At 37.2% G+C, this 13525-nt stretch overlaps 1 protein-coding gene across 6 annotated transcripts in view; it reads right to left on the bottom strand.

Moving 5' to 3' along the window:
- The window catches only part of Chek1 (checkpoint kinase 1), a 34025-nt gene extending 23359 nt beyond the window's left edge, over positions 1-10666 (bottom strand). For 2 of the 6 annotated variants that reach the window (XM_010628679.3, XM_033764414.1), the window contains exons 1-5: positions 9358-10666; positions 8581-8664; positions 7476-7699; positions 6184-6248; positions 6027-6096 (exon numbers count right to left, since the gene is read on the bottom strand). In XM_010628679.3, the coding sequence (XP_010626981.1) occupies positions 6027-6096; positions 6184-6248; positions 7476-7699; positions 8581-8645 (424 nt within the window). In that variant the 5' untranslated portion in view covers positions 8646-8664; positions 9358-10666. Of the gene's footprint in view, positions 1-6026; positions 6097-6183; positions 6249-7475; positions 7700-8580; positions 8665-8782; positions 8997-9072; positions 9100-9357 lie in introns of those variants that run through there. The other 4 variants (XM_033764416.1, XM_033764415.1, XM_010628680.3 and 1 more) reach the window with 4 other exon arrangements.
- Between the last annotated feature and the right edge of the window lie 2859 nt (positions 10667-13525).

Here is a 13525-nt window from a genome sequence, read left to right as displayed (position 1 = left end):
AAGACAAGACTGTGCACTATCATCATGCTTATTCAATATAGTTCTGGAAACATTCACCAGAGCAATTAGAGAAGAAAAAGAAATAAGAGGAATAAAGATAAGAAAGAATTTAAATTATCATTATTTCCAGATGACATGATACTCTACACAGAAGACCACAAAAACTCCACTAAAAGACTTCTAGATTTGATAACCAAATTCAGTAGCATAGCTGGATTAAAAAGTCAATACCCAAAATCAATAGCCTTCCTGTACACAAACAACAAACTCACTGAGAGAAATTACAGCAACAATGCCATTCATAATAGTATTACAAAGAAATAAATACCTAGGACTGAATCTAATGAAGGAAGTTCTACACTGAAAACCACAGTACTCTGAAAAAGGAGATTGAAAAAGTTCAGAAAATGGAAAGATATCCCCTGTTCTTGGGTAGGAAGAACGAATAAGTGAAAATGGCCATAATTCCAAAATTCCTATACAGATGTAATGAAATCCTGATCAAAATTCCAACAGTGTATCTCACAGAATTAGAGAAAACAATCTTAAAATTCATTTGGAATCAGAAGAAATCTAGAATAGCAAAGGCAATTCTGAGCAAGAAAGGTAAGAGGAGTCATCACAATCCCTGGCTTGAAATTATGCTACAAAGCTATTGTGATAAAAACAGCATGGTATTGGGAAAAAAACATACCCTAGAATTAATGGAACAGGTTAGAAGACACAAAAGCAAATCCAAACACACTATACCACCTTATCTTTGACAAAGGCACCAAACACTTTCACTAGAAGAAAGATGACCTCTTTAATAAGTGGCGCTTGAAAAACTGGCTTTCCACACACTGAAGATTAAAACTAGACCCATATCTTTCACTATTCACTAAACTAAAATCAAAATGGATCAAATATCTAAATATTAAAGCAGCAACACTTAATCTGCTGGTAGAACAGGTAGAACTCAGGAAGACATTGGTGTAGGCAAAGACTTTATGAACAAACCCCAACTGCACAGGAACTATCACAATGAATCAACAATTGGGATCTCATCTTATTAAAAAGCTTTTGCGCAGCAAGAGAAACCACCAACAGTGAAAAGACAACCCACAGTGTTGGAAAAAAGTTTTACCAGCTGTTCTTCAAAGGGTAAGTATCTAAAAGTTATAAAGAACTCAAAAAAGATCAGAACCCCCCATATTTAAAGGCTTAATCCAAAAATGGGCATCTGCAATTAAAACAATAATGAAAAGCCTATAATTAAAAAAGTCCAAGGAATCTATAGATTTCCCATTCAGTTTTATAAGAACATCAGGAAAGGGTTAGAATCAATACTTTTCAAAGGGTTCTGTGAAATTTAAAGAGAGAACACTGCTGAACTCAGGACTGGACACTAGCATTACCCTGATGATGAAAATGGACAAGGATTTTTTTTAAAAATGGGCAACTAGAGTCGGGGATTTAACTCTGTGGTTCTGCCACTTGTCTCTGTACACAAGGACCCGATTTCAATCCCCGGTACAAAAAAAAAAAAGGCAACTAAAATGAATAGACATTTCTCAGATGAAGTAGAAATGGCAAGTAAATATATGAAACAATGTCAACATCACTGGTCATTCATGAAATGCAAATTAAAACAATACTGAGATTCCATCTCACTCCAGAAAGAATGGCTGTTATCAAGAAATCAACCAATAACAAATGCTGGAGGGACCATAGAGAAAAAGGAACCCTTCTCCACTGATGGTGAGAGGGTAGATTGGTCCAATCACTGTGGAAATCAGTGTAGAGATTCCTTAAAGAACTGAAACTGGAGGTTAAATATGATCCAGCTATTCCTGAAAGAATTAAAAGCATTATACCACAGTGATGTATGCAAACCTATATTTATAGTGTAGCACAATTTGTAATAGCTAAATCTTGTAAACAGCCCAAACTCCCATCAAGTGAAAAAGGGTAAAGATGCATTTTTATACAATGGAGTACTACTATGCCATGAAGAAAGATCAGCTTGAGACATCTGTACCTAAATGGATGCACCTTGAGACCATACTCTTTGGGGGTGGGGAGGGTTAACCAGGGATCAAACTTAGGACCTTGTGCTTTCAAGGCAAGCATGGTTCCACTGAGCCAAATCCCCAGCCCTTGAGACCATACTCTTAAGTGAAATAAATCAGATACACATGTTTAAATACCCCACTGTTTTCTCTAGTGTGAGAAATTCAAAGTGGAAATAAGGACCAAATATATAATAGATATTGGGAAATGGGAAGAAAATGTTCAAATGCGAAGGTGATGGGCTGGGGATTTAGCTCAGTGGTTCCACTGCCTGCCTCACAAGCGCAAGGACCCAAGTTCGATCCCCAGTATAAAAAACAAAAACAAAAAACAAATGAGAAGGTGAACAAGGGAAGGGAAGTGGAGAAGGAAAAAGAAAAAAAGAAAACAGCAGGAATAAATGGATTCAAAGCTTTTGCATATAAGGAGGGGAAGAGGAGCTAAATGGGGAAAAGAAGCAATATATATCATGTACAAATTCACTCTGAGGAATGTTATCATTACGTACATCTAAAATGTACCAATAAGTATTTTGCTACCGAAGGAAAAAGAAAAGATTTTATATATTTATAAAAATCATATGAATTATTTTGTTCTTTTCTACTCTACATCCTTGTATTCCTGAAAGTTATGCCTGTCATTGTTTGTAACTATAAATTATCCATTTCATAATTTAACCCTTTGTAGGGGGGTACTGGAGATTGATATAGCACTGAGCTTAGACCTGAATGTGTGAGCTTCAATATCCCCAAATGCTGGGATTAGAAGCAAGCACCGCCACATTCGGCTTATTTATCTGTCTTATTGCTGATAGACATTTAGGTTGTTTACAGTTTTCTACTAAATACCACCATTTGAGCATTCTTATATGTCAGCACTATTTTATTTTTAAGGTAAATGTTTAGATAGGTACTTATATTTCATTTTATAAATATTTTGTATGCTTACAGTTTTTTTAGTTTTAAGTAAAAGTAAATATTGTATACCCCATAAACACAATTTAAAAGCGTGGAAAGTAGCTGGGCACACTGTATACACCCATAACCCCAACACTCTAGGAGGCTGGAGAAGGAAAATTTCAAGTTGCCCAGTCTGGGCAATTCAGCAACTGAGATCACATCTCAAAATTTAAAAATGGGGCTGGGGATTTAGCTCAGCGGTTCTGCTGCCTGCCTTGCAAGCACAAGGACCTGATTCGATCCCCAGTACCAAAAAAAAATTTTTTTTAAATGGGCTAGGGAAAGAGCTTAGTGCAAAGACTTCCATTCCCAGGAAAACCAAAAACAAAAAAAGTAAAATCCATATACTCATAAGAAAAAATTCACATACTCAGGGCCAGGGATGTAGCTCAGTGGCACCTCACCTGCCTGGCTGGCAAGCACAAGGTGCTGAGTTCGATCCCCAGTACTGGAGGAGAGAAAAAAACAAAAAGCATATATTCTATGGTCTAATTCACATTCAATTTTATATAGTAACAACAGCTATCATATTTTTCTCTATCAACTATGTGTCAGGTATATACACACATATTTTACACATTCCTACTTGGGTATGAGCATACACACACACACACACACACACACACACACACACACACACACACACACATACACACACACATACACATACATACGAAGCTAGGGGGAGAGAAAGAAATTTTTTCTATGTCCAGGAACATACTCTGACACACATACACTTTTTATCCTCATAACTCAAGTAGATTTTCTTACTATCCCCATTTTATAGATGAGGTAGGAAGGCAGAGAGAAGTTAGGCAACTCCCATGCTTCCCCTAAGGATAAACAGCAGCAATTGATATTCTAAATATGTATCAAATCACCTAGGTAGGGGACTAAGATCTTACCCAAACCTTGCAGGAAAGATCCCTGACTGAAAATCCTTGTGTGCTTGCTACATGACTTGCTGCTCCATTGGGTCCCCATTTAATCAATATTACCTAAGCAGCTATATTTGTCATAATCTTATTGGTTGATCATGGTTTTGTCCACCTTGTGATTTCTTATAGGATTAATATTACCTAAGTGATAGCACTTGTAACCTTACAAGTACTTAGTTGACTATAGTTTTGTGCCACCTTGAACCAGCCTCACCTTGTGGCTTTGTCCCATAAAACACCTTTGAGAAGGAGGGTGAGCGGCCAACTCATTTTACGGTCCTCCTTCTGTCTCTCTTAGACAGAAGCTATCTTTCAATAAATTTTTCCTACTCTTAAAAAAAAAAAAGCTGTTAGGCAATTTACCCAAGGTCACACATCTAGAATGAGATGGCCTGGATTAAACCTATGTTCAAACCACTACAAAATCAAGCTCTTAACACTATATATTGCCTGCCATATTTAGAGACATGTAATCCTTTTCATGTGTTTTGTATAGCTGGAAACCTGCATTTATTTAAAAAAAAAAAAAAAAGAATATGGTTGGTACATAAAAAGAAAATAATGGAGGGTAACATTAAGGCTATTAATATACAAAAATAATGGAAATAGCATGAAAAATGGAATCACAAGGAATGATCACAGCTTATGCTGTGCTCTCATGTCTGAAGACTCATCAACAGATGATCCTACAATTTGCTTTTTCCTTGTACAAGTTCTTCTGAATATCCATAATTTTGCTATGTACTTTGTGGAATAAATTGCAGAAAGCTAAACTAATCTCAGTACTGGACAAGATCTTGAAAGTACTTTGGTCTAACACGGCAAGGAATGTTTACTTTCTCTTTATAGCATCCTTTGTAATTAATACTAAGCATTTGATTCTAATTTTATAAACTCACAACATTCCAAAGCAACTAATTCTATTTTTCGACAGATCCATTAATGGAAGTCATACTTATACTAATTCAAATTGCTTCTACTTAATTTTCACCAATATTTTCTAAAGAATCAAATTTAACAATTAGCAATTTCCCCCTAAGTTCCTTCATGAAGCCTTTACTCTGCATAGTTTAAACTGTAGCCCCAAGAAACTCCGTATTTCCAATGTAGCCTCATCAGAGTAGTGCTGGACTGCTACTTTCCTCATTCTGGATAATAGCACCTTAGTATTCTATTACTCAATCACATAGGTGATTAGTACTAGGCTTACTGTCTAGTAAATTTCCTTTTTATCCTCTTTCACTGCCAAGAAAATGTCATTCAAAAACTTAGTTTTTATAATTCAGACTTTTCCTGAAAGAAAACAACTTATTACTTTATAACTACTAATAAAACAGCTTTAACAACTCTCTGGCCTGCTAAATTCATTCTTGCAGATATTTTTAAACACCTACTATTTGCCAGATGCTATTCTAAGAATAGTGCATTAAACAAAAGAGGCAAAAAACACTGCCTCATACAGCTATCAATTGTCATCTTTTTTTTATCCCAACTCTATATACTAACACTTTCCATATGTAACCCTCTCGATTTTATGACATCCACAAAATAGAATTAAACTTCTTGCATCTCATTAAAGTCAGATAGGGCTGGGGATGTAGCTTAGTGGCACAGCACCTGCCTGGCAAGTGTGAGGCCCTGAGTTTAATTCCTGGTACTCAAAAAATAATAAAATCAAATAAAAGGGGGTAAACAGGATTAGTGTGAGGTCCAGGGTAAGTCTGAAGTGTACCTATAGCATGCGTTCTGCAGTAGGCTGTTTTTAATTACTAAAAGCTCTAATAGGTTCACCATCACAGGTCTAGGGTATTCCAATAGAAATTCACCTTTATTAATTCATTAAAAATTGTTTAAAACTATTCTTATATTATTCTGCTAGTGAGCTACCTTTGTTCTACGTCAGATTTCTCTATTTCATCCATACCTACATCATGAAAGACTTGTGAAGTCCAATTATACTCCATCTTCCAAATTTTCTTGTCAGGTTTTATATTCTAGCACTTCAGTAATGCAAAAGCCTTGATTCTGCCTTGTATGGCTGTATTAAAATATATCACAAACACAATGATAAACTTACCCCTTTCATCCAAAAGGAGATTTTCTGGCTTAATGTCTCTGTGAGTTATTCCAATACCATGCAGATAAACCTAAGGGGGAGGAAGAGATAGTAGAATTAAGATCTTACTTTACTCATACCGACTTTAAGTAGTAGGAAAAGAAGTTATTGTACTTACCACCCCTGCCATGAGTTGATGGAAGAACCTCTGAGCATCTTGTTCAGGCATGCCTATGTCTGGCTCTGTAAGAATTAATTACCAAAGTGAGTTTACTAGCTAAATTTCATCAGGCATCAACCACACAGATTTTTTTTTCCCCACACAGCTTCTTAATTCAAATCTAGACATTTAGGATTATATTTAACAAATAGAATCTTACAGTAGCAAAAGTTTCAAGAATCCATTAATACAGTATTTAACAACTCATACTTTCCTGTCATTAAATAGCAAAATCGAACTATCAGAAAAATTACAAAGAAATAATCTAACATCCAAATCCAGAATGCAAGTCATGCCTTAAATGCTCCTATTTTATGCTTATATTAAGCTGGATTTATTTGGTATCCTTCAAATTCTCCCTATTTCTTAAAATTGCTATTTTTAAGAATATTCTTACCCTTGTAAATAAGTTTTTTAGGGGCCAGGGTTTTAGCTAAGCAGTTTCACCAACTTCCTCATAAGCGCAAGATAAAATTGCCAATGTGGAACCCTACGGTTTAAGCCAATTTCACCAAATATTGAACAGATTAAAACTTCATAAAATCTCTCACACTACAAAATCATGAATGCCTATGAAGTTCCTTTGAAAATAGCTTTATTAAAAAATGTTCTATTGTCAGTTTTCTTTTACCTTTTATATTTTGATGTCTCTCATCAACTCTTGATTTCTTTTACTCTCAACTCTCCTGACATTCACACTGGCAATCTTTAATTACTTTTTAACTACTAATAAAACAGCTTTAAATAATAAACTCAAATCCACAGATATATTTTATGTAATTTTCAATGTACTGTAATAATCATTTGAGTCTTTGAGTACTAAAAAGAACTATGTATCTATATAAGAATTCTATAAAAGTCAAGTTTTTCACTTAATCAACATGCTGTTATTTTGGATCTGAAAACATGCAATGATTTCATTCTAAAATATCTACAAAGTAAAAAAATTACAGCGACAAATAATATATTGCGTTTATGATACTTCACCATGAAAACAATCTATTATTGTTCAACTCCATAAAACAGCAATCCCAAAAAGCCTTATATAAGAAAAAAGTTTTCTTTCACTGACTTTATACTGGTACACACTTTCTATTAACATAAACTGACATTTAAAAGAAGACAATTTATTCCAATTTTACTGTTTATAAGCAATTCTGAAAGAAAAATGACCAAATAGCTAGCCAAGGTTAAAAATATGTATTTAGAAGCTTTTTTAGCAGAAAAAGTACCTTAAATTTTTTCCATACCTATTCTATCAAAAAGCTCTCCTCCACTACAGTACTCCAGAAATAGATACTGGATATTGCCTTCTCTCCTGTGACCATAGAATTTCACCACATTCTCATGATTTAACATTTTATTGATACAGATCTCTTTCTTAATATTTTCTGGACAATCTATTGCACGCTTCATGTCTACAATCTTCACTGCAACTGCTTCTTCAGTTATTCTATTCACTGCAAGTTGAACTCTAAAACAAGAAAAAAAAAGAATTATAACATTTTAGAACATTTGAATTTCATTTCTTTTAAAACTTCAAAAGACTGGGATGCAGATTTAGTTCAGTGGCTCTGCACCTGCCATGTAAGCATAAGGTCCAGAGTTCAATCCCTGGTACCCAAAAATAAAAAACTTTGAAAGATTAAACATGACACATTGAAAACTATTTTACATTTACTGTTTTTTCCACCAAAGAGAAACCAAATAAATGGTTTCTGACATGTTCTCAACAGGTATTTTGGAAATGTACAGTACTATAGCTAACATTCCAAAGAATTCTTTATGCAGTACACACAAATTATTTCACAAGTGCTTGATAAAATAAATTGATAGCAATTTTAGGTTATGTCACACAGACTTCTAGTCATATCATTTTAACAATATTTATTAATCTCATGCCTGTGCTAGCTATTCTACTTTAGCGTGGATAATATTACCATTTATAGATGTGGAAAGAGAGGCACATACGAAGAAGCTTTCCTAAGATCACAAAACAAGATCAGTGTGTGATATTAAGAGTGAGGATTTCGAATCAGGCAAGCTGTGCAATAATCCGCTCATTTAATCACTATGCTTAAATCCCAAGAGTATTTGATTGTTGGAGAAAACGATAACTTACAAGATGAAGCGGGGTAGGCAGAGGGAGGGCGGAGAAAAACAGAGGTTAGGAAAAATATTAACTTACAAGTGACTGTATAACTTAACTTGATAAGTCTTGATTTCCAAATGCAGAGATCAATTCCCTAAGGCACCACTGTGTTACAATTCCAAAACAACAAATACACACTCAGACAGGACCACAGAAAACTAAACAAAGCATTAAGGCAAGATAAAATTAGGGCTCAAACTCACTCTCCATAGGCACCTTCTCCCAGCGTTTGCACCAAGTCCCAGTCTTCCACAAAAGGTACTGCCATGATTCCACCAAGCACCCGGCTGTAAAAGGTAGGAAGCCAGAAAGTATGGGGGATGAGTGCAAACTCTGAACACCTGGAAAATACTAGGCTCTAACTCTGGCCAAGATTCCCTACAACAGCTCTCGGTTTCTACTTACACCTCATACTTATCAAGTTTTAAACCACAAGCAAGGGCTGTTTAGGCTTTTTGTCATGTAAATCACTCACACTGGAGGCTAAGACTGCCCTCCTGAGGCCTCACAGGAAATTAAATACAACGGTTGGGAGGAGCTGGGAGACAGAAGGTTTCCGGAGAAAAACTGTGGAAGGGGGAGGGAGCAGTGAGGGTCTAGGAAGAGTAAGACGTTGGGCTAACGGAGGAGGCCGGGAAGACTAGTGCTTTCGCAGCCCCTCCTACCCCCAGCGCGGAACCAATTCGCACCCGTACCTTACCCGTCCCAAAGGCCAGGAGGAGCGCGGGGCGGGGCCAAAATGCCTGAGAAGCGGAAGGAAAAACTGGGACCCTCAAGACGGCGGTCCCAATCTCGGAGGGTACTGGCTCCTGTCCCCGCCCCCCCCACTAAAGGGGCCGTGGTTCCACACCCCTCCAGCCTCCGAGACCGTCCCTCCGCTCGTTTCCAGTTAACAGTCTTTCCTTGCTCCTCTTCTCTAATCTACACCCCTAACTCCTTCTCCAGATTCCTTTCCCACCCCACTCGCAGCCTCTCCTCACCAGGGTGTCCTTTGGCTGCCACCACAGGAATCCAAATGCAGCGCTTTTCCCGCCAAATTTGACTGCGTCGCGCTATCGCAAATGCGCGCGTTTGCCGTAAAGCAGGGCTGCGCGCGTTCCCGCGTCCCTCTCTTTCGGAGGGGCAGCTCTCAAAGACCAGCTTTCGGAGTCTTTCTCTCCTGCCTTGAGTTCACCCGGACAGACCCGGTACTTAGGAGGTCGGGGGCAGACCCTGGCTGGAGAGATTTAAACACAGTGGGCTGCACTGGCGCGAAATGAACAGTGTGGCTCCAGTGTGGATCTTGGCTGGGCGGCACCGAGGCCTCTCCCGGAGACTGCGCACAACAGTGGGCTGCGCTCCCGCCGCCCTGGTCCCGGAAACACTGCGCGGATGCCGAGTAAACTGACGGCCAGGACGGCTGAGCAGCTGCCAGCAGGACTGAGGGTCAAGCTCAGGCGGTACCGCGGGAGGCACCCACAGTATCTTAGCGCAAAGTTGGCCACAGCTGTTGGGCGTTGTTCTGAGAAGAATGATTTGTGGTGGGAGCGAAAAAGTAAAAATAAATGAATAAATAAATAAATGGGGTGGGGGCAGGGTTACCGATTTTGCCTTGTCGGTGCAGGCTCCAAAAAAGTAGTTTATCCTTTTTTGAAGGAAGACTTATCTGTGTAGATACTGCGAGCTTCCTCATTCTTAATGTATTAGGAATTAAGGAATTAGGAATTCTTAATGTATGAAACAACGCAAAGTAAATACAGTAATCAAGAAAAGTAATTTCTCAACAAAGGGACTTGAGAACACAGTCTGGAAAACTGAAGTAGGTATTCCCCAACGGTAAAAAAACCAAGAACTCAAGGTATACCAAGATGAACATTAAATTCCCTTTACTCAAAAACGGGCTACACTCAACATAAAACTAGCGATAACAGTCACTGAGCAAAATACATCTAAAACACATACTCCCCAAAAAAGCACAAACCTACTTTAAAGATGCAAAGTGTTAGAACAAAATTTGAATCATGGCATCCATTTTAAGACTCATTATAAAGCAACCTTTCTAAATCATCGCATTTCCTCTGCTGAAAATAAAAGAATACAAAGAAAAGAGTTTCACAGTTCCTAAATGCCTAGATGGAACTACCTTTTTAGCCTGAAAACAATAAGGTATACAGATTCAGACACATTACCAGTTACAGTACACATGAGAATGAATAGCTTCTTTTCCCTCTGAAACTTATCTAAAATAATAGTAAAAGATAATTTTTTAAAAAGTAAACTCTAAGAATAGAGTATGTGCTGGGCATGGTGACACGCCTGTACTTCCAGTGCTTGAGAAGCTGAGGCAAGAGGATTGCCTGGAGTTAGAGGCCAACCTGGGCAACAAAGTAAGTTTGAGGACAGCCTGAACTATAGAACAAGACCCTGTCTCAAAAATTTTTTTAAAAAAAGAGAAAATATTTTGGAAAATAGAAAGTTTTAGATGAAAGGTAACTTTAAGATGAATCCCAAAGGTAGCAATGGGACCTAGTGAGACAAAGCAATTTGATTTATATCATAGAAAACTCAAAAGCTCCTATTGAACTGGTGACACCAAGAAACTAGAGTGAATGTAGGGCAAAAAGAGGATAGGTTTAAAGACTATATTGATAGAGAACTTTTGTAAATAATCTAAAAACCTACAAAATGTTAGGAAAATGTAACATGACTTCTCCTGTCTCTTAACAGCAGTCTGCTTTTAGTTCAAAATTAACAGACATCGGAGGCATTGACCTTGAAATGGGTCATCTGGCCTCATCCCTGACCTTGAACACCCACTTTTTGTGCACCAGGATAGCTAGACAAATCTTAAAGTAAACTCACTAACTACAAGGAATTGTTACGTCTGGGTTAAAGTTAACTGTCTTGTTACTGTAATTTCTACAAGGGTAATGTGAACTGAGGAAATGAAATGTAACCACCTGAATGATATTATAGTGGTAAAAGAAGCTGCAATCCAGTACAGGTCCAATCACTGGCACTGCTCTTAGTGCAATTGGCCTTTTTGTCCATAAAATAAATGTATTATTTTACTTCCATTCTGCTTCTCTGTACATGTCATTTGCCATTTCCTTCTCTAACAATATGAAAAGCAAATAGGCCTGTGCTTATCCTTACTAGTTCATGGAAGGAGCTAACTGCCATTCCCCAAGGCTGGGTCAAGATTTAAGGGTAAATACATTATATTTGAACTGGAGAGAAACCGTAGGTACCTCACTGAAAATAGACAAGTATATACACTGATGGTTGGGCATACATACCTTCTTTCCCTACTCTACCACCAAAAAGCTGACAGCTAGCTTCTATCCTTGAATAAGAGGATAAACAGAACTTCTTTTTATCAAAGGAAAAAAAAAAACAAAAAACAAACTAAAGCCCCTAGTATTAGAGATTTTCCAATGTAAAATCCCAGGCATCCATAAGCAAACACCCCATAGCTACCACCTACAACCCTTCCTGTCAGCCTCTTATAGTCCCTCTCTTAACAGTAGACAACCAAGATTCTGAGAAATACTTTAATTGAGAAAATGTCGAAACAAAGGAATATTCAAACAAAAAAGCTCTTGAACATTGTAAATGTGAACAGGAAAAAAAAGAAGAAAAAGTACAGTATTTTACATAGGTCAAAAAATAGTTGAAATCTCCCAAAAGGAAGATGGAAAATAGTAGCACAAAAATAAGAGAATATTAGAAGATTGATTCAGAAAGGTCCAACATCCATAACTATAAGAAAATGCAGAATTCACATATAACACAGTACTTCCCAGACAGAACTTGACTTGCATTCATAAAGTCCAAAGTATGCAGCACAACTTGTGACCCACTCAAGATGCAACACTGGGAAATGTTCTGACATACACAAGGAGAAGATCCTAAGCAGTCAGAACGGAGGGTGGGTGTGAAGAGATTAATTAACAATCCAGGGCCAGGGATTTAGCTCAGTGGTGCTGCTGCCTGTCTTGCAAATGCAACGTCCTGAGTTTGATCCCTGGTACCAAAAAAAAAAAAAAGATGGGAATAACAATCCATTTCTCAACCCTGTTTGGAAGATAGACAAGAAGTAAACAGCTACATAATCCTGAGGGAAAATTATTCCCAATCTGGAATCCTACACCCAGCCAACCTATCGAGTGTAACGAGATATGCAAGATCTCAAGAAATTTGCTGTATCTTCCACATTTCCTCAGGAAAGTACTTAAAGATGGTAAGTGAAGAAATAAACCAGGCACGGTGGTATATACCTATAATCCCAATACTCTGGGAGGCTGAGACAGGAGTATTAAAAGATCCAAACCCAGCCTGGGCAAATTAGTGACTTACTGAGACTGCCTCAAAATAAAAAATAAAGAAGGGCCATATCAGTGGAAAGCCCTGGTACTACCAAAAAAAAAAGAAAAAAACTCAAAAGATTGAAAAATACACACATGAAAGATTAGGAGAAAACATTGTACTGGTCCTAAAAATAAATAAATTAAAAATACACACACACACACACACACACACACACACACCAGAAAAATAATACAACCCAGCAGACCTAGAGAGTAAACCAGTTCAAACTGGAACATATCAAAGTAGAAGACTCCTTAAGAATTAATACCTAATGTGCTAACATATCAAGAGGCTGGCACAACTGAAGGAGAATTGGGGGTCAAATTAGTGAAAATTCCAAAAACAACTAAAAAGTTTGTAGGAAAAGTAGTAACAGAATATACTATGTGTATTCATTGAGAATAGGCAGAAGATAAAAAGTACTGATCTTACTTAAACAGCTCTAACTATAATAGAGGTGAACAGAATAGAAAAATTAGAGCTGGGGATGTAGCACTGTGGTGATATGCCTGCCTGGCAAGTGCAAGGTCTTGGAATCGATCACTGGTACCACCAAAAAAATAAAAAAATTTAAAAAATTTAATATGTGTATTCATTGAGAATAGGCAGAAGATAAAAAGTACTGATCTTACTTAAACAGCTCTAACTATAATAGAGGTGAACAGAATAGAAAAATTAGAGCTGGGGATGTAGCACTGTGGTGATATGCCTGCCTGGCAAGTGCAAGGTCTTGGAATCGATCACTGGTACCACCAAAAAAATAAAAAAATTTAAAAAATTTAAAAAATATATATATAT

The sequence above is a fragment of the Fukomys damarensis genome, unplaced genomic scaffold (genome assembly GCF_012274545.1).
Source record: "Fukomys damarensis isolate Sample0158 unplaced genomic scaffold, DMR_v1.0_HiC HiC_scaffold_16, whole genome shotgun sequence".
Taxonomy (NCBI): domain Eukaryota; kingdom Metazoa; phylum Chordata; class Mammalia; order Rodentia; family Bathyergidae; genus Fukomys; species Fukomys damarensis.
This window is presented reverse-complemented; position numbering and strand designations above follow the sequence as displayed.